Below are 20,223 nucleotides of genomic sequence, written 5' to 3'. Positions count from 1 at the left end.
GTTTCTTTAAAATGGGATCATGCAACATGTAAGTATTTATTTATTTATTTATTTATTTTAATACAAGTATGCTTCGACAAATCATTTTTGTTTATAAGACTTGTTTTTACATCTATTATTTTTTATACTTAGTTATTTTAATAAGCTATACATTGAATTTCTTGAAAACTGCGTTATAGATTTTAACCATATCTCTTAATCTCTACATAATCCCAAAATGATTTTACTCTCTACATAATCCCAAAATGATTTTACTGAATTTCTTATTAAGTTGTCAAGCTCATAATTGCATTATTGATTTTTTTTTTTTTTATCAAATGAGGAGTAGTTTAGTATGGTGGGTACATAGCTTAGTAGAGGTTAGTGAGTTCCAAGTGAGTTCCAAGTGCACATTCATTGTAGACAAGTATATTGTTATAGACTTGTGTTACAAATTTCAAATATTTACAATATTTTCTACTTGGAGACAATTTCGGAGGTCTTGCTTGCTTACTAGATTCATACCCTCTAGGTTTACGGCTGTTTTCCACACTTTGGGTCTATCCGACTGAGTCTGGGGTGTAGCATAAATCTTATGGCAAAACAACATATATAAATTCTATACTTTAACTTCACGTCTAAGTATCACACTTGACATATTTATACATGAGTACACCTATGCATAACAGAGCTGGACATGCCATCACTCCCTAACGATTCCAGACCAATTATTATAGATTGCTGAGTATGGTAAAAAGAAACTAAAAACAACATTAGACGCGGATTTAAATTCAGTATTTATTAATTGAGAAATAAACTTGTATGCAAATCCTTATTCATAATTCAGAGATTTTCAAAGGATGGCGACTGATATGGGGCTCCTTATGAAGTGCTTTCCAGAGTCCAGTTTAAGTTGCCCATACAAAATATTACCTTGGTTTAAAGGCATTCCCTTACTACTAAATTCAAGAATGATGTTTTTCTCCTCGCCAATTTGTGAAAATTGAATTGAAGATGGAGAGACAACCACACTAATTCCTTTTGGTTCTTCAACATCTATGTTGTAAACCTCATTAGCATCCCCGACATTTGTTAGTGTACGATTAACAGACTTTGTTTTTGAGGGATCTAGAGATATTGATATGGAAGGATAGTTAAGATCCTCGGGAGCAATGCTGCCAACAATAGAACATTGAACTGAACTGCCAGCAACAGTGGAAACTTGTGTGTCATTGTATCCTAGACCACAAAGGTACTGAATGTAGTGGTCTGGGTTTATGTCATATATAAGTCCAGGATCATTAACTGCAACAGGATTCACTTGTCCTGAACCCATGTCAGTCGCATTTGCATGATTGATATGTTCCTTATAGTCATCAAGAATTGGGTTTCCATCAAGATCAAACCTATTGGCAGTTGTCATGATTGCTGACTTAATTGCTGCGGTTGACCAATTCTTGTGAATGTTCTTGAGTAGTGCAGCAATCCCCGCGAGATGAGGTGTGGCCATTGATGTTCCACTGTCGAAGTTAAAATATGAGCCTGGAGGACCATTCGGATTTGGTCCAGGTCTAACTGGCCATGCAGAAAGGATATTCACCCCTGGTCCAAGGATATCAGGCTTTATTATCCCACCATTATAAGGATGTGGACCTCTTGAAGAGAAGAAACCGACTGTTGGAGATGGTCGTGCTCCAAACTTTGTACCATTAAATGCAATTGTTGCAGTAGCAGCTGAGCTTGTGTTTCTGAGGTAATTCACAATTTTGCGTGCGGTGGTGTAGTTGACATGAGCTGTTGGGAGTACATAGTCATAAGATAAAGTAGTAGCTCCTTCCACAAATGTATCCAACACTATCATCCCCACCCCTCCGGCAGCTTTCACATTAACGCTCATGTCTCTGTACTTGCCTTCCTCAATATTGCACAGAACAATCTTTCCCTTTACATTAGTGTTATTAAAGGAGTTTTTCTTGCATCCTAGTGTGCCATTCTGACTTCCAAAGCCAGGGAAGATGATGTTACCTGTTGCATTGAAAATATTTGGCTGGTATCCAGATTCTCCTTCAACTTCCACACCGTTTCCTAGTTTGACGATGGCACTAACCCTCCTATCATGGGTGCTAGCTCCAACAGTAAGGATCCATGGAGCACCATTCTCAACACTTTCTCGCGAAGGGCCCGAGTTTCCTGCAGCCATACAAACAAATATTTTCGCTCTAACAGCTGAGAGCGTTGCAATCATTATGTCATCATTATAGAAGGGACGAGATTTTTGTCCCAAGGAAAGTGAGAGAATATCTACACCATTTTTCATGGCTTCTTCTATTGCTGCCACAATATCTGCACCACTGCAGCCGCTAGTAGAGCAAGCTTTATAAATAGCAAGATGAGCTTTAGGTGCAGTGCCTGATGCGGTGCCCCTAGCAAGCCCAAGAACATTAGCATTATTAACAAAACTTCCGGCGGCAATGCCTGCAACATGTGTCCCATGCCCGTCGTTCTTAGCATCTTTTGGTGAAGGCCTTCTTGAGCCACGAAATGCAATAGCGCCAATGAGCTTGTTGTTGCATAGTGTTTTGTTGAGGAAACGACAACTCCCTTTCCATGAGGGGGGTTTAGGTGGCATTGTGCCATCATCCATGAAAGAAGCATGGTGTGGAGTGATGCCACTGTCAACAACACCAATTATGACACCTGACCCCATGAACGAGTCAACCCATAAACCACTTTGACGGTCTAAACCCAAGAACCTTGGTGTGTAGGTAGTGGAGAGCTTTAGTGTCCTAGATGGACGGGCTATCAAGAAGCCTTCCATGGACTCTATGGCCCTCACTTCTTCTGAAGTCAGTCTTGCAGCGAACCCACTAATTGCATGACGATACGAGTGAATCAACCGTGGCTCACCAGTATCAAGAGTAGTGTTTGGCAAGAAAGATCTATGCCAATCTTCTACATCTTCATCACCAAGCAACTCATCGTGCTTCGGCCTTCGGATGTGAATAATGTAGGTTCGAAGTTGGCTTTCTTTCTTGTCATGTTGGTCATTGAGAACCGAAGATAATGGGTTACCAAAACTATGCCTATAAAAGGAGGTAAAGCATTGAAAAAAGAACAAAGAATAAAGCAATGTAAACAATTTATGCTTTCCCATGAGGCTTCAATAAGAAAATAAAGCGATAGAGATTATTGTTTAAATTGAGTGGAGCGGTCCTTAAATATAGAAAGATACCAATTAGAGACCCGAAAGCATGTCTAATAATTTCCCCTCAATGCATGTCTAATAATTTTCACACAATAAGTTTTTGTTAAGGGATCCAATGCTCGCTATTTTCCCGTAAGTAGCTTCTTGTTTATTGTATGATAAACAAGTTTTGGTATCCTATTAAGTTTTGGAGTACCTTTGGAAATGATTCTTTCGTCGAAGTCTTCGGGGAGGACAAAAAGAATAAGCATAATTTCTCAATTATATGTTCTTTTGTGGTAAAATCAGGTTATACATTTGATAGTTTTATTAATGAGCAAATTTTTAAAAGTAACGCTATTTTTAAGTACTGAATTTACGAAATAGACTTATCAAATTATTGATTATTCTTTAATGCATTTTAAGATGGCACTGTTAGTCATCTCAAAAAATTAAGCAATGAGTTTAGTAGTCTATCAAGTACATTTTGTCTTTAAAAATAGTATATATACATAGGACATCCACTAACACAAATTTATTTATGATAATTATTTTTAAACTAATTTTAAAGATTTTTTTTTTGGAAAAGTGGATAAAACACTATTAATAGAAAATAAAAAGAGTACTAATAGACGAAGGAAATAAATAGAAAGAAAGACGAGAAATACAAAAAACACCAATAAAGATGGATCCAAATGACAAACAGAAGCACAAAACCTACAACAACTATCAATTTTTTTTTTCAACAATTGGACAAGCCACCCCATATACTCTTTAAATCCTCAACCATGTTTTAGAAGGGGATCGAACCTTCAACTTTCTGCATGGCAGTTAATGGCACTATCACTTGCCTATTGCAACAATATGCGATAATATGGTAGACTATGGAAAATAGATTCTACTCCCCTATCCAAATAGAGATGGGGATGGAGATTCCTAGTTTTGCCTAGACAAAGGAACAAGGTTGGGAAAAGTACTCCTTGCCCTCACTCTCCGGTGGCTCTCACTTCTTCGGACGGCACTCTTCAGCAAATCCACAAATTGCGTGATGATACGGGTGAATGCTAATTTGGCTAACCATTGTTGAGAATAATTTTTTGGGAAGAAGGATCAATGCCAATCTTTTATGTGTGGTTTCGGATCTTTATTTGGTTAAATTAAAAAATTTACTAGATTGTACTTTTATAGCCATCTTGTGATTGTTTCCTTGTGGAAAAAAAATACCAACTTGGGTATTTAGGCAATAGTCAGTTATTTGACTTTTAATGGTGTATATTCCAGCATAGGTATAAATATGTGTTTGAATATTGCTGCTTATGTACATGTTCCTTGGTTCCTTTTGTTGCTTTTTGATTTCAATCTATAGCCTTCAAATTGGTTGCATGATCCATGTTCACTGAAATTGTTTCTAACTAGTCATTATTAATAGCAGTAGGATGCCAGCTTTGTTTATTGATTAACTTCACATTTTTTTTATCATGCCCAGTATTTTACCATTTCTTTTTATTATGCGGCATTTGTGTCTTCAATCAGAGTTCTCAGAGTCCGATGTCAACTAGCAAGCCTTTTCCTTTTCCTTCTGATAGGCCATCCTTTCATTTTGGTTGGAATTTTGAATATTTGATTAGATTAATGGAGCATATATATAATTTTTACTAAAGGTGTTCTATAATTTAGGTTGCATCTTCTGATGATGATGTTGTTGGTGGTGGTGGTGGCGGCTGAGGTTTTATTAGTTTGGATTTCTGTATCATGGAGTTGCTTGATTAATATATATATATATATATATATAGCTTCTTGATTGTCTTTAACGGCATTGTTACTGGTTGTGATTTGGGAATTTTTTTTAATTTAGATTTTATGAATTAAAATCTATTTTTAGTTTTTAATTGAGATTGTTGGTTGCATGTTGTAACTATTGACTTCTTAATTTTTATTTGTTTGTTTATTCTGCTGTTATCTTGATAGGGAATGTCAGTCTTTTTTATGAGATTGTAGTGGTTGGAGATACTTGTCTTTTTATGGCATTTCTCAACTCTGTAACTATGATTTAGATTTGTTGGGGTTTGGACGATATTTTGAAACAGTGGAAAACTGCGGAAATTATTGTAGCAATGTTACTGTTCACTGGCACTGTAGTACTGTTACTGTTCTACAAATCTTCCCAAATGTTCTACAAATCGTCACACTTCACTAACAAGTTTGCGCGGCCCACGTGCAGCCCGCGTGAACTGGTAACACCTTGAACTAGATCCTTTGAGGCTTCAAAATCTTCCCAAATGTTCTACAAATCTTCAAGGCTCCAACTCAAGTATAAAACACTACCAAACCCCTCAATTCTTGTTAGAATGGGATGAACAAACATACAACAATGCAAAACAACGATTTAGCGTGGAAAACCCTACGAATCGAGGAAAAAACCACGGGACTCCTTAGAGCCTCTTAAACATGCTTCACTACATCAACAATGGGATACAATGAGGTCTCTCTCTAGATACAACTAGAGGATCAAAGAGGTTTCTCTCTAGATACATCTAGAGGATAACAAAGAAGGTTTCTCTCTAGATACAACTAGAGGATAACAAAGAAGAAGGCACAACAACTCAAGAGCAAGCTCTTGGCACACATACATCATCAACACACATAATGGATAACAAAGAGAGACATCAAGAAGAGATTAAGGAAGATCAAAACCGGTAGGCTGGGAGAACTACCTGCAAGGATTGACTACCCGAAGTTGGGGCGAAATCCGGCACCGATTTGCCGACCGATCATCTTGCTTTGCTCAACCCTAGCCTCCTTTGTCTTCCTCTTCTTCTTGGTTTCCTTGCCTTCAAACCCTCACATTTTGCCTTCTTTCCCTTTTCTTGGCTGACCTCACCAATATCCTCATCATCTCACTTGGTTATAAATACCAATGGAAAAATTACCATTAAATCCTCAAGTGGCTTCCATTATTGATGCATTTTTTTTTTTTCTTCAACTTGGGCCAAGCCCAATTATTTCTTCTAGCCCAAATGGGCTGAAACCCAACAAGATTTTGCTGTTGTGAGTTGGTATTTCACATTGATGATGGTCTTCTAATGTTCTTGTGAATCTATTTTTTTTATTATTAAATTATTGTGAATCTATAGATTTTGACATATTTATAGGATTGATTGACCTGGTTTTGGCAGTTGATGCTTTCTATTTATTAAATTTATGCATTTGTTCTAGCCTAGATCTCTTAATTTCTTGGTTTCTATTCAGTCCTCATATGGAGCTTTGTTATAATTAACTACTCCACCATCAATCCCAAGATAACTCATACATTGTTTATCTACTGGTTTTCTACTCTTTTGACCTTGTTCATATGACTCCTGCAAAACCCCTTTAATTTCACGGTGTTTTATTCTTGTTTAAAACAACCAGTTTTAACCATGATGGTCAATTACCATGATGTTTTTTTAAATACAACCAGTTTTTTTCTAATTAATGTGATTTATCCACTTACAACAACAACAACGAAATCCACATATAATAGCTTAAGGATAAATTGGATTTATTTTTATTATATATATGGCCTTTCTTGTGCATTTCATTCGAGTGTTCAAGTTGGAGTTATGAAGTTTAGAGGTTTCAGTTAAATAAATCCACATATAAATTTCTGTCTTGATTAACTATAAATTGTCACATTTTTTTATTAATGTATCAATTAATTGTAAAAATTTCAGAATTTTTTTTTATTGTTGTGTTTATTTATTTATTTATTTTAAAAATAATTGGATTAATTTCTTTAAATTGGGATAATCAAATGATGACCTTTAATACATGTATGTATTTATTTATAGATTTATTTATTAATTTTAATAAGTGTATGTCTCGACAAATCATTTTGTTTATAAGATTTGTTTTACATCTATTAGTTTTTATGCTTAGTTATCTGATTACGATGCACACATTGAAATTCTTAAAAACTGCTTTATAGATTATAACCATTTATTTTAAACTCTACATAATCCCAAAATGATTTTATTGAATTTCTTACTAGGTTATCAAGCTCATAATTACATTTTTTATTATTTTTTTATCAAATGAGGAGTAATTTAGTATAGTGGGTACATAGCTTAGCAGAGGTTAATGAGTTCTAAGTGCACACTCGTTGTGGAAAAGTCTTTTGTTATTGACTTGTGTTACAAACTTCAAACATTTATAATATTTTCTACTTAAAAAGATTTTGCTTGCTTATTGGGTTCATACCCTATAGGCTTACTATTGTTTTACGCACTTTGGGTCCATCTAACTGAGCCTGGGGTGTAGCATAAATCTTATGACAAAACAACATATATAAATTCTATACTTTAACTTCATGTCTAAGTATCACGCTTGCCATATTTATACATATGAGTAAAACTATGCATAACAGAGCTGGACATGCAATCACTTCCCAAGGATTCCAGACCAATTATTATAGATTGCTGAGTATTGTAAAAAGAAACTAAAAATAACATTAGACGCAGATTTAAATTCAGTATTTATTAGTTGAAAAATAAACTTGTGTGCAAATCCTTATTCATAATTCAGAGATTTTCAAAGGATGGTGATTGATATGGGGCTCCTTATGAAGTGCTTTCCAGAGTCAGGTTTAAGTTGCCCATCCAAAATATTACCTTGGTTTAAAGGCATTCCCTTACTGATGTTTTTCTCCTCGGCAATTTGTGAAAATTGAATTGAAGATGGAGAGACAACCACACTGATTCCTTTTGGTTCTTCAACATCTATGTTGTAAACCTCATTAGCATCCCCGACATTTGTTAGTGTGCGATTAACAGACTTTGTTTTTGAGGGATCTAGAGATATTGATATGGAAGGATAGTTAAGATCCTCAGGGGCGATGTTGCCAACAATGAACATTGAGCGAACTACCGGTGACGGTGGAAACTTGTGTGTCATTGTATCCTAGACCACAAAGGTATTGAATGTAGTGGTTAGGGTTTATATCATAAATAAGTCCAGGGTCATTGGTACTAGCAGTGATTCACTTGTCCACGAACCCATGTCGATGAGGCTTTGCACGATTGATATGTTCCTCATAGTCATTAAGAATTGGGTTTCCATCAAGATCAAAACCTGTTGGCGGTTTGTCATAATTGCTCGATATGATTGCTTTGCGGATGACCAATTCCTCGTGAGTGCTTTTTAGTAATGTCGGCAATCCCTGCGAGATGAGGTGTGGCCATTGATGTTCCATCATCGAAGTTAAAAATATGAGCACGGAGGACCATTCGGATTTGGTCCAGGTCTAAGCGGCCATGCGGAAAGGATATTCACCCCTGGTCCAAGGATATCGAGGGCTTTATTATCCCACCATTATAAGGATGTGGACCTCTTGAAGAGAGAAAGCTGATCGTTGGAGATGGTCGGGTGCTCCAAAACTTTGTACCATTAAATGCAATTGTTGCGTGTAGCGGTGAACTTGTGTTTCGAGGTAATTCACAATTTTGCTTGCGGTGGTGTAGTTGACATGAGCTGTTGGGAGTACATAGTCATAAGATAAAGTAGTAGCTCCTTCCCTAGATGTATCCAACACTATCATCCCCACCCCACCAGCATCTTTCACATTAACACTCATGTCTCTGTACTTGCCCTCTTCAATATTGCACAAAACAATCTTTCCCTTTACATCAGTATTATTGAAGGAGTTTTTCATGCATCCTACTGTGCCATTCTGAGCTCCAAAGCCTGGGAAGATGATGTTACCTGTAGCATTGAAAGTTCTTGGCTGGTATCCAGATTCTCCTTCAACTTCCACACCGTTTCCTAGTTTGACGGTGGCACTAACCCTCCTATCGTGGGTGCTAGCTCCAACAGTAAGGATCCAAAGAGCACCATTCTCAACACTTTCTCGATAAGGGCCTGAGTTTCCTACAGCCATACAAACAAATATTTTCGCTCTAACAGCAGAGAGTGTTGCAATCATTATGTCATCATCATAAAAGGGAATAGATTTTTTTCCTAGGGAAAGTGAGAGAATATCCACACCATTTTTCATGGCTTCTTCTATTGCTGCCACAATATCTGCACCACTACAGCCACTAGTGAAGCAAACCTTATAAATAGCAAGATGAGCTTTAGGTGCAGTGCCTGATGCGGTGCCCCTAGCAAGCCGAAGAACATTAGCGTTATCAACAAAACTTCCGGCGGCAATGCCTGCAACATGTGTCCCATGCCCGCCATTCTTAGGATCTTTTGGTTGAGGCCTTCTTGAGCCACGAAATGCAATAGCGCCAATGAGCTTGTTGTTGCATAGTGTTTTGTTGTGAAAACGACAACGCCCCTTCCATTTGGGGGGTTTGGGTGGCATTGTGCCATCATCCATGAAAGAAACATGGTTTGGAGTGATGCCACTATCAACAACACCAATTATGACGCCTAACCCCATGGATGAGTCAACCCATAAACCACTTTGATGGTCTAAACCCAAGAATCTTGGTGTGTAAGTAGTGGAGAGCTTTAGTATCCTAGATGGTCTGGCTATCAAAAACCCTTCCATAGACTCTATAGCCCTCACTTCTTCTGAAGTCAATCTTGCAGCGAACCCACTAATTGCATGACGGTATGAGTGAACTAGTCGTGGCTCACCAGTATCAAGAGTAGTGTTTGGCAAGAAAGATCTATGCCAATCTTCTACATCTTCATCACCAAGCAACTCATCGTGCTTCGGCCTTTGGACATGAACAATGTAGGTTCGATTGGCTTTCTTTCTTGTCATGTTGGTCATCAAGAACAGAAGATAACTGGTTGCCAAAACTATGCCTGTAAAAGGAGTTAAAGCATTGAAAAAAGAACAGGGAATAAAGCAATGTAAACAATCTATACTTTCCCATGAGGCTTCAATAAGAATTTAAAGTAATAGAGATGATTGCTTAATTGAGTGGAGTGATTCTTATATATATAGATAGAAAGATAGATACCAATTAGAGACCCAAAAGCATGTCAAACAGTTTCCCCTCGACATGTGTCTAATAATTTGCACACAATAAGTTTTTGTTAAGGGATCCTATGCCTCCCTATGTTTCCTACAAGCAGCTTCTTGCTTTTTATATGATAAACAAGTTTTCATATCCTATTAATTTTTGGAGTAGCCTTGGTAATGATTCTTTTGTCGAGGTCTTCGGGGAGGACAAAAAGAATAAGCATAATTTCTCTTTTATATGTTCTGTTGTGGCAAATTTTTAAAAGTAATGCTATTTGTACATACTGAATTCATGAAATAGACTTCTCAAATTATTGATCATTCTTTAATGCATTTAATTAAGATGGTAATGTTGTTCATCTCAAAAAAAAATTAATATTAAGAAATGAGTTCAGTTGTCTATTAAGTAAATCTAGTCTTTAAAAATTATATATACATACGACATCCACTCACACAAATTCATTTATGATAATTATTTTTTAAATTAGTTTTAGAAAGCTTTTTTTTAGAGTAAATAAACCATAGTAAATAGAAAATAAAAAGAGTACAGACGGGCAAACGCAAGAAATAAAAAGGAAGACGTGAAATACATAAAACACCGGTAGATGACAGAATGCAATCCACTAGAGATGGATCCAAATGACAAACAGAAGCACAAAACCCACAGTGACTACAACCATAACACTACAGAAGGACCAAAACAAGAAAAGCATAAATAGAGTAATGAGCCAGCCAGCTGTGATAGCTCTTGATTAGGTTGCTCTCTCGAAATGATCACCTAAATCCATTTAGGTCCCTATGAACTCCAAGTTGGGTTTGCTGAGACAGCAGAGTTGTCCAATTTTGCCTTCTTTGCCTCTAAAGTTGCATCTCGTTCCAACCATATATTCCATGTAATAGTGCTCACATTGTCAAGTGCATCATTAATTTTAAAAAATAGAGTAACTATGTGTAAAAGGGTCATAATTTTTGAAAGATTATATTCGAAACACTAAGGGCCCGTTTGGTACTTTGCATGGAAACACTTTTCCTGCAAAGTATTTTCTTGCATTCATTTTCACTGCATTTACTTTTCATGTAAAGTAACAATACGTGTTTGGTATGAACCTTGAAAATTGCAATTGAAATATATGCAAAATGAATTCCTTTGTTTGTTATGAATAACTTTTCCATGCAAAGTTATGTTTATTCTCAATTTTACCCTTCAATGAATATCAATTATTTTAATTTTAACTATGTTTTAATTTTCACATTAATCAATGGTTTATATATAAATAAATTAAGAAAATTGCTTATATACCAGACAAAAGTAGATATTTAATTCTTGCTTTTCTATTATGAGAAATATGATTACCCGAACTTTATCCAAGAGGCACGCTTCCTATATGAATTTTGGCAATCTTTTTGTGGATAGATCTCACCTAAAGAAAAGGTATTGTGCATGTTTCTTTCAATGAGTTTTCAATAAGAATCCATTATCAATAAAACAATATCAAAGGCAATAAGAAAAGATTCTTAAAAAAATTACAAAAAATTATATGACTTATCGAGATTGGCTTGCGCTACAGTTTTGAAAAGGAAGACGGTGGAGAAGTTCTATGCTAAAGTTAGGGTTTTTAAAAAGAAGACAGGACAAAAGATAAGAATTTTAATGTTAGAAAAGGGTGAAATTGGAATTTTACATGTCTCCTACTTTCCCACCCATGATGTAATCCGTTTCACACCCCCTCCCCCTATGAATCCTTTTCATTGATCAAAGAGAAAGTAATTACAATTTGACCATTACTTTACATGGTCTTTTTTTCAACGAAACATATGAAAGCTTTTCACAACCTCAACTTTCCAGGGAAAATTGTTACTTTCCCCATACCAAACGGCCCCTAAGGGTTAGAAAAAGATTATATTCATTGTTGTTGCTGGTTTTTTTTAACCATTGGACAAGCAACTTACAATGACTCAGGCACACAGCTAAAATTACATTCACTAATTAAAAAGGTGATCACAAATAAATAGCTAAAGATGGAATTACTTGGATAATCCTGTGATTTGATGGAAGACAACTGGTCCTTCCCATTGTTGGACGATGAGGATGATGGGGATGAAGACGACAACAATCGGACTACACCACCATCATGGTTAAACACGCGATTAGTGTTCACCGCAGATTTGAAGGCTTTCTACAAGCCTATAGAGTTCTGATACGGGGCTTATTGAGGAGGTAGCCTGTAGCTTTCTGGAAAAATGGGACAAGGCCTAACATGGGTATTTTGGTAATAACATCACTTACTGAGTGATGAAGTTTTGGTGTTTTGAGGGTCCCACTTGATGGAATACGGGTCAACGAGCATGAGTCACCAGCTTTGTTTGTGAGCATGCCATTTTTCTGCTGAATTCTATCATCTTAATGATGTTGGGCGTATTAAGGAGCTAACCTATGGCTTTCTGGAAAAATGAGACATGGCCTAACATGGGTATTTTGTTAATAACGTCAATTTTCGAGCGGTAGAGTTTTGATGTTTTGAGGGTTCCACTTGATGGAAGATGGGTGTGGGATCGAAAATATGCGCCCTAGTGTCGTGTTAGTGAAGGGACACCAGGTGATATATATCGAATCACAAATATTATTATTATTTTTATCTTTGTGGGTTCTTCCTTTCCTAATAGAGGCAAGCCTCTATTATTAATTACCCCAGACTGAAATCTTAGGAACCTCCGATTAAGGGCTCAAATACAAGTAAAGGCAAGAAAATTTGCAAATTATAAATCTTATTATTTAGTATATACATATATTAATATATATATATATATATATATATTACTGCCGCTGTTTGTGCCTTGTCGCCATGTTGCATGCCTTGCTACTTTAAAATATATCTCATTACCGCCTTGAAATTTGTATACTTTCTAAAAGAATTTGTCACTGCCCCAAAATGTGCATTTTGACATTGCTTCAATATGAACATATTTAAACGCTACTTCATAATTGCTTCGGTGTGACATGTTTATCATGGCTTCGAATTTATCGAGTCTTCATCAACCACATATTTATGCCTTGTAAAATGCTATGTATCAAATTAAACATCCAAGCTTAGAAGGCCATACTTGCTTCTTGTTACTGAATAAACACCATCCATTGTTGTGTATGTAGTTATCCAACCCATCAGCTTTGCTTTCCTTACTTTTAATTTTTTTATTTATTTTTATTTTTTTGATAATTCATGCAAAAATTGGCTAGATTTCATTATTTTATATATATACTTATCATTGACTTATTCCCATGTGCATGGTAGGACCCCCTCCCTTTTTTTTATATTGATTTATATATATATCAATGCACGTGACAATGCATGCAAATCATTATATGATTTTTTTTTCTTTCTTTTTTTCTTTTTTTTTATCATTCATTCATTTATTTTCATATACATATATTTGTTTAGGTGGGACCGGCCTCTTAGGTACATGCATCTCATCATGCATACATTCTTCTCATCTTGAAACCTCCATGTGTATCCTTTGTATAGTGGGATCCATTTTTTTTATTCTTATTTCCTAATGAACCATGTACTATTGCATGTTTCTTATTCTCTCTCCCCTATCTCACAACATACTTGATCATCATGATATATATACTTAATTTCAGTGGCATGCAATTGCATGGAAATAAGAGCTCCACTATTCCCACAATGCTGGTTACATACTTGGTCACTTGTGAGAGATCCCTTTTCATTCCTTATTCAATTTTTTTTTTTTAATATTCTTTTTTTTTTATATATTTTTTACAAAGAACAAATCACAATTTCGACATGAACTTCAATTTTCACACTGCGTGTGGTGGAATAGATCAACATAAGCACCGTTTGTCCGTGGTTTTAGTTGAATTTCAACATAAGCAGTAGTGTTTAAATAAATGTGTTTCTAAGGCAATGAGAGATTAAGGGCCAAAATCTTTTTAAGCAAAGCAGAACAAACCGAGTCCCAACTGTGTCTTATTTATTACAACTTAAATGACAAGCAAATGCATGTCTTAGAAAGACTCCTCATGGAATGACGTGCTGATAGAGGGGAAGAGCGCCAAAGCCTCACGTTCAACTCTCTCTTTCTTTACAAGAGCCAACATGTCCTCAAGATAGCTTCTAAATGGTGTCTGCAAAGCCTGCAGATCTTTGCTCAAGTACTCATGCTTCATGGAGAGATCCATGGCGCGTTTGAGACGCTGGGTCCTCGCATCGACGACCTCACGTGGGAGCCAAGCCAGCGTCTTCTTGAGACGCTGGGTGAGAGCCTTGTAGTGCTGGGCGGCGAACTAGTTGCGGCGTGGATTGAGGAGTGTCTGCAACCACGTCGGCACCAGAAACCATCAAAGCATAGAAACGAAACCACAATACAAATCCAACAATAGGCTTAAACACTCCCCATAGCACCAACTTATGTAAAGTTCATGGCTGCACAATGATTTGAAAACCTCGTCTATTCTCTAATATTGATTAATTAACTTCACGTTTTTTATTGTGCCCAATATTTTCCCAATTCTTCATATTATGCAGCATTAATTGTGTTTCCAATTGGAGACCTGTATCAATGAGCAAGCCTTTTCTTTGTCCTTTTGATAAAATATCCTTTCAATCTAGTTGGAATTATGAATATTTGACTATTATGAATGATGCCATATATAATTTTTACTGAGGATGTTATATTATTTAGCTTGCATCTTCTGATTACGTTGGTGGTGGTAGTGGTGACTAAGGTTTTATTAGTTTGGATTTCCTTTGCCATAGAGTTTTGATTGCAAGAGTAACGCATTTCATTTGGTTGTTCAAGTTGAAATTCTGAAGCTTGGACGTTTCCGATTAAATAAATCCACATATAAATTACTGTCTTGATTAATTATATATTTTCAGATTTGTTTTTATTAATTTATTAATGAATTGAAAAAATTTCAGATTTTGTTATTGTTGTATTTATTTATTTACTTATTTATTCATTTTAAAAATACTTGGATTAGTTTCTTTAAAATGGGATCATGAAACATTTATTTATTTATTTATTTATTTATTTATTTATTTATTTATTTATTTATTTTAATACAAGTATGTTTCAACAAATTATTTTTGTTTATAAGACTTGTTTTTACATCTATTATTTTTTATACTTAGTTATTTTAATAAGCTATATTCTGAATTTCTTGAAAACTCCTTTAAAGATTTTAACCATATCTCTTAATCTCTACATAATCCCAAAATGATTTTACTGAATTTCTTATTAAGTTGTCACGCTCATAATTGCATTATTAAATTTTTTTTTTTATCAAATGAGGAGAAATTTAGTATGGTGGGTACATAGCTTAGCAGAGGTTAGTGATTTCCAAGTGCACATTCATTGTAGACAAGTTTATTGTTATTGACTTGTGTTACAAACTTCAAATATTTACAATATTTTCTGCTTAGAGACAATTTCAGAGGTCTTGCTTACTTACTGGATTCATGCCCTCTAGGCTCACTGTTGTTTTCCACACTTTAGGTCTATCTGACTTGAGAATGTTAAACCACCACGCTTGAAAGGGTGGTGAGAGTGTTCTATTTATAATCATTTACATAACTATTACAAATTAAATCATATCACATGAGAAAGGAAGAACTATTACAAATCAAATCATATCAAACAATAAAGAAAAAAATGAATACAAAAGATTAGCATGTAATCAAGGATCATATATAAAAAACCTTAATTAAAGGCTACATATCCTCAACATGACTGAACCTGGGGTGTAGCATAAATCTTATGGCAATAACTTCAAGTCTAAGTATCACGCTTGACATATTTATACATGACTACAATTGTGCATAACAGAGTTGGACATGCAATCACTCCCTAAAGATTCCATACCAATTATTATAGATTATTGAGTATGGTAAATAGAAACTAAAAACAACATTAGACGCAGATTTAAATTCAGTATTTATTAATTGAGAAATAAACTTGTATGCAAATCCTTTTTCATAATTCAAAGATTTTCAAAGGATGGTGACTGATATGGGACTCCTTATGAAGTGCTTTCCAGAGTCCAGTTGAAGTTGCCCATCCAAAATATTACCTTGGTTTAAAGGCATTCCCTTACTGCTAAATTCAAGAGTGATGTTTTTCTCCTCGCCAATTTGTGAAAATTGAATTGAAGATGGAGAGACAACCACAGTGATTCCTTTTGGTTCTTCAACATCTATGTTGTAAACCTCATTAGCATCCCCGACATTTGTTAGTGTACGATTAATGGACTTTGTTTTCGAGGGATCTAGAGATATTGATATGGAAGGATAGTTAAGATCCTCGGGAGCAATGCTGCCAACAATAGAACATTGAACTAAACTGCCGGCAACAGTGGAAACTTGTGTGTCATTGTATCCTAGACCACAAAGGTACTGAATGTAGTGGTCTGGGTTTATGTCATATATAAGTCTAGGGATCATTGATCGCAATGGGATTCACTTGTCCCCGAACCCATGTCGATCGCATTTGCATGATTGATATGTTCCTTATAGTCATCAAGAATTGGGTTTCCATCAAGATCAAACCTATTGGCAGTTGTCATGATTGCTGACTTAATTGTTGCGGTTGACCAATTCTTGTGAATGTTCTTGAGTAGTGCAGCAATCCCCGCGAGATGAGGTGTGGCCATTGATGTTCCATCGTCGAAGTTAAAAATATGAGCCCGGAGGACCATTCGGATTTGGTCCGAGTCTAGCGGCCATGCAGAAAGGATATTCACCCCGGTCCAAGGATATCGGGGCTTTATTATCCCACCATTATAAGGATGTGGACCTCTTGAAGAGAAGAAACCGACTGTTGGAGATGGTCGTGCTCCAAACTTTGTACCATTAAATGCAATTGTTGCGGTAGCAGCTGAACTTGTGTTTCTGAGGTAATTCACAATTTTGCGTGCGGTGGTGTAGTTGACATGAGCTGTTGGGAGTACATAGTCATAAGATAAAGTAGTAGCTCCTTCCCTAGATGTATCCAACACTATCATCCCCACCCCTCCAGCAGCTTTCACATTGACGCTCATGTCTCTATACTTGCCTTCTTCAATATCACACAGAACAATCTTTCCCTTTACATTAGTGTTATTGAAGGATTTTTTTCTTGCATCCTCGTGTGCCATTTTGACCTCCAAAGCCGGGGAAGATGATGTTACCAGTAGCATTGAAAGTGCTTGGCTGGTATCCAGATTCTCCTTCAACTTCCACACCATTTCCTAGTTTGACAGTGGCGCTAACCCTCCTATCATGGGTGCTAGCTCCAACAGTAAGGATCCATGGAGCACCATTCTCAACACTTTTTCGATAAGGGCCTGAGTTTCCTGCAGCCATACAAACAAATATTTTCGCTCTAATAGCAGAGAGCGTTGCAATCATCATGTCATCATCATAGAAAGGAAGAGATTGTTGTCCCAAGGAAAGGGAGAGAATATCCACACCATTTTTTATGGCTTCTTCTATAGCTGCCACAATATCTCGCATCACTCGCAAATCGCTAGTGGAGCAAGCCTTATAAATAGCAAGATGAGCTTTTAGGTGCGAGTGCTCGATGCGGTGCCCCGGCAAGCCCAAGAACATCGGCGTTATCAACAAAACTTCCAGTGCAATGCTCGCAACATGTGTCCCATGCCCGTCGTTCTTAGCATCTTTTGGTGAAGGCCTTCTTGAGCCGCGAAATGCAATAGCGCCAATGAGCTTGTTGTTGCATAGTGTTTTGTTGCGGAAACGACAACTCCCCTTCCATGTGGGGGGTTTAGGTGGCATTGTGCCATCATCCATAAAAGAAGCATGGTTTGGAGTGATACCACTGTCAACAACACCAATTATGACCCCTGACCCCATGAACGAGTCAACCCATAAAACCACTTTGACGGTCTAAACCCAAGAACCTTGGTGTGTAGGTAGTGGAGAGCTTTAGTGTCCTAGATGGACGGGCTATCAAGAAGCCTTCCATGGACTCTATGGCCCTCACTTCTTCCCGAAGTCGGTCTTGCAAACTGAACCCACTAATTGCATGATGATACGAGTGAATCAACCGTGGCTCACCAAGTATCAAGAGTAGTGTTTGGCAAGAAAGATCTATGCCAATCTTCTACATCTTCATCACCAAGCAACTCATCGTGCTTCGGCCTTCGGATGTGAACAATGTAGGTTCGAAGTTGGCTTTCTTTCTTGTCATGTTGGTCATCGAGAACCGAAGTTAACGGTTTGCCAAAACTATGTCTGTAAAAAGAGTTAAAACATTGAAAAAAGAACAAGGAATAAAGCAATGTAAGCAATCTATACTTTCCCATGAGGCTTTAACAAGAAAATAAAACGATAGATATTATTGCTTAAATTGAGTGGAGTGGCCCTTAAATATAGATAGAGACCCGAAAGCATGTCTAATAATTTCCCCTCAATGCATGTCTAATAATTTCCAAACAATAAGTTTTTGTTAAGGGATCTTATGCTCACTATGTTTCCCGTAAGTAGCTTCTTGCTTATTGTATGATAAAAAAGTTTGGTATCCTATTAAGTTTTGGAGTACTGTTGGTAATGATTCTTTCGTCGAAGTTTTCTCGGAGGACAAAAAGAATAAGCATAATTTCTCTATTATATGTTCTTTTGTGGTAAAATCAGGTTATACATTTGTTAGTTTTATTAACGAGCAAATTTTTAAAAGTAACGCTATTTTTACATACTGGATTCACGAAATAGACTTATCAAATTATTGATTATTCTTTAATGCATTTTAAGATGGCAATGTTAGTCATCTCAAAAAAAAATTTAATATTAAGCAATGAGTTTAGTAGTCTATTAAGTACATTTTGTCTTTAAAAATAGTATATATATACATAGGATATCCACTAACACAAATTCATTTATGATAATTATTTTTAAACTGATTTTAGAGAATTTTTTTAGAAAGTGGATAAGCGACAATTAATAGAAAATAAAAAGAGTACAAAAGATAAGGGCAAGAAATAGAAAGGAAGACGAGAAATATAAAAAAACACCAACAGATGACAAAACGCAATCCAATAGAGATGGATCCAAACGACAAATAGAATTACAAAACCTACGGCGACTATCAATTTTTTTTAAGAAACAATTGGACAAGTCAACCCACATACTCTTTAAATCCTCAACCATGTTTTAGAAGGGGATCGAACCTTCAACTTTCTTCATGGCAGTTAATGGCACTATTACTTCGCTATTAAGACAATATGGTAGACTATAGAAAATAGATTCTACTCCACTATCCAAAAAAACCAAATAGAGATGGGGATGGAGATTCCTAGTTTTGCCCAGACGATAGACCATGGTTGGGAAAAGTACTCCTTGCCCTCTTCAGCAAAATCCACTGATTGCGTGATGATATGGGTGAAGACCAATTTAGCTCACCATTGTTGAGAATAGTTTTTGGGAAGAAGGATCAATGCTAATCTTTTATGTGTGGTTTGGGATCTTTATTTGGCTAAATTAAAAGATTTACTAGATTGTACTTTTATAGGCATCTTGTGATTGTTTCCTTGTGGAAAATAATACCAACTTGGGTATTTAGGCAATAGTCAGTTATTTGACTTTTAATGGTGTATATTCCAGCATAGGTATAAATATGTGTTTGAAAATTGCTGCTTATGTACATGTTCCTTGGTTCCTTTTGTTGCTTTTTGATTTCAATCTATAGCCTTCAAATTGGTTGCATGATCCATGTTCACTGAAATTGTTTCTAACTAGTCATTGTTAATAGCAGTAGGATGCCAGCTTTGTTTATTGATTAACTTCACATTTTTTTATCATGCCCAGTATTTTACCATTTCTTTTTATTATGCGGCATTTGTGTCTTCAATCAGAGTTCTCAGAGTCCGATGTCAACTAGCAAGCCTTTTCCTTTTTCCTTCTGATAGGCCATCCTTTCATTTTGGTTGGAATTTTGAATATTTGATTAGATTAATGGAGCATATATATAATTTTTACTAAAGGTGTTCTATAATTTAGGTTGCATCTTCTCATAATGTTGGTGGTGGTGGTGGCTGATATTAGTTAATTTGGATTTCTATATCATGGAGTTGCTTGATTAATATATATAT

General features: G+C 36.0%; 3 protein-coding genes and 1 pseudogene across 3 annotated transcripts; all 4 read right to left on the bottom strand.

The window, feature by feature from the left end:
- Nucleotides 1–832: 832 nt before the first annotated feature.
- On the bottom strand, nt 833–8,095 carry LOC120275373 (subtilisin-like protease 4). The gene is made up of 3 exons (XM_039281924.1): nt 7,813–8,095; nt 7,544–7,640; nt 833–3,062 (listed from the first exon to the last, which is right to left on the bottom strand). The coding sequence occupies exons 1-3, from the start codon at nt 8,093–8,095 to the stop codon at nt 833–835; spliced, it is 2,610 nt and encodes an 869-aa protein (XP_039137858.1).
- An 85-nt stretch (nt 8,096–8,180) lies between these two features.
- Nucleotides 8,181–9,914, bottom strand: LOC120275365 (subtilisin-like protease 4). Its single transcript, XM_039281912.1, has 2 exons — nt 8,586–9,914; nt 8,181–8,360 (listed from the first exon to the last, which is right to left on the bottom strand). Exons 1-2 carry the CDS (start codon nt 9,912–9,914, stop codon nt 8,181–8,183), a joined length of 1,509 nt encoding a protein of 502 aa, XP_039137846.1.
- Nucleotides 9,915–14,155: 4,241 nt separating this feature from the next.
- On the bottom strand, nt 14,156–14,472 carry LOC120275355 (annotated as a pseudogene).
- Nucleotides 14,473–16,129: 1,657 nt separating this feature from the next.
- Nucleotides 16,130–17,989, bottom strand: LOC120275346 (subtilisin-like protease 4). The gene is made up of 3 exons (XM_039281890.1): nt 17,278–17,989; nt 16,599–17,192; nt 16,130–16,515 (listed from the first exon to the last, which is right to left on the bottom strand). Exons 1-3 carry the CDS (start codon nt 17,987–17,989, stop codon nt 16,130–16,132), a joined length of 1,692 nt encoding a protein of 563 aa, XP_039137824.1.
- Nucleotides 17,990–20,223: the final 2,234 nt, after the last annotated feature.

The sequence above is a fragment of the Dioscorea cayenensis genome, chromosome 2, assembly GCF_009730915.1.
Source record: "Dioscorea cayenensis subsp. rotundata cultivar TDr96_F1 chromosome 2, TDr96_F1_v2_PseudoChromosome.rev07_lg8_w22 25.fasta, whole genome shotgun sequence".
Taxonomy (NCBI): Eukaryota; Viridiplantae; Streptophyta; class Magnoliopsida; order Dioscoreales; family Dioscoreaceae; genus Dioscorea; species Dioscorea cayenensis.
This window is presented reverse-complemented; position numbering and strand designations above follow the sequence as displayed.

What these genes read in the sequence shown, in the direction of transcription:
- LOC120275373 (XM_039281924.1), bottom strand. Translation starts at nt 8,095, where the DNA reads ATGACACACAAGTTTCCACCGTCACCGGTAGTTCGCTCAATGTTCATT. An exon ending in GGGAATGCCTTTAAACCAAG is followed by an intron (nt 7,641 to 7,812) that starts GTAATATTTTGG and finishes TGTTATTTTTAG; the next exon opens with TTTCTTTTTACAATACTCAG. An exon ending in ATGCATAGTTTTACTCATAT is followed by an intron (nt 3,063 to 7,543) that starts GTATAAATATGG and finishes CTCCTTTTATAG; the next exon opens with GCATAGTTTTGGTAACCCAT.
- LOC120275365 (XM_039281912.1), bottom strand. Translation starts at nt 9,914, where the DNA reads ATGACAAGAAAGAAAGCCAATCGAACCTACATTGTTCATGTCCAAAGG. An exon ending in CGCAACAATTGCATTTAATG is followed by an intron (nt 8,361 to 8,585) that starts GTACAAAGTTTT and finishes CTCATCTCGCAG; the next exon opens with GGATTGCCGACATTACTAAA.
- LOC120275346 (XM_039281890.1), bottom strand. Translation starts at nt 17,989, where the DNA reads ATGGGGTCAGGGGTCATAATTGGTGTTGTTGACAGTGGTATCACTCCA. An exon ending in CATCTTCCCCGGCTTTGGAG is followed by an intron (nt 17,193 to 17,277) that starts GTCAAAATGGCA and finishes GTGATATTGAAG; the next exon opens with AAGGCAAGTATAGAGACATG. An exon ending in CGACATGGGTTCGGGGACAA is followed by an intron (nt 16,516 to 16,598) that starts GTGAATCCCATT and finishes TTTGTGGTCTAG; the next exon opens with GATACAATGACACACAAGTT.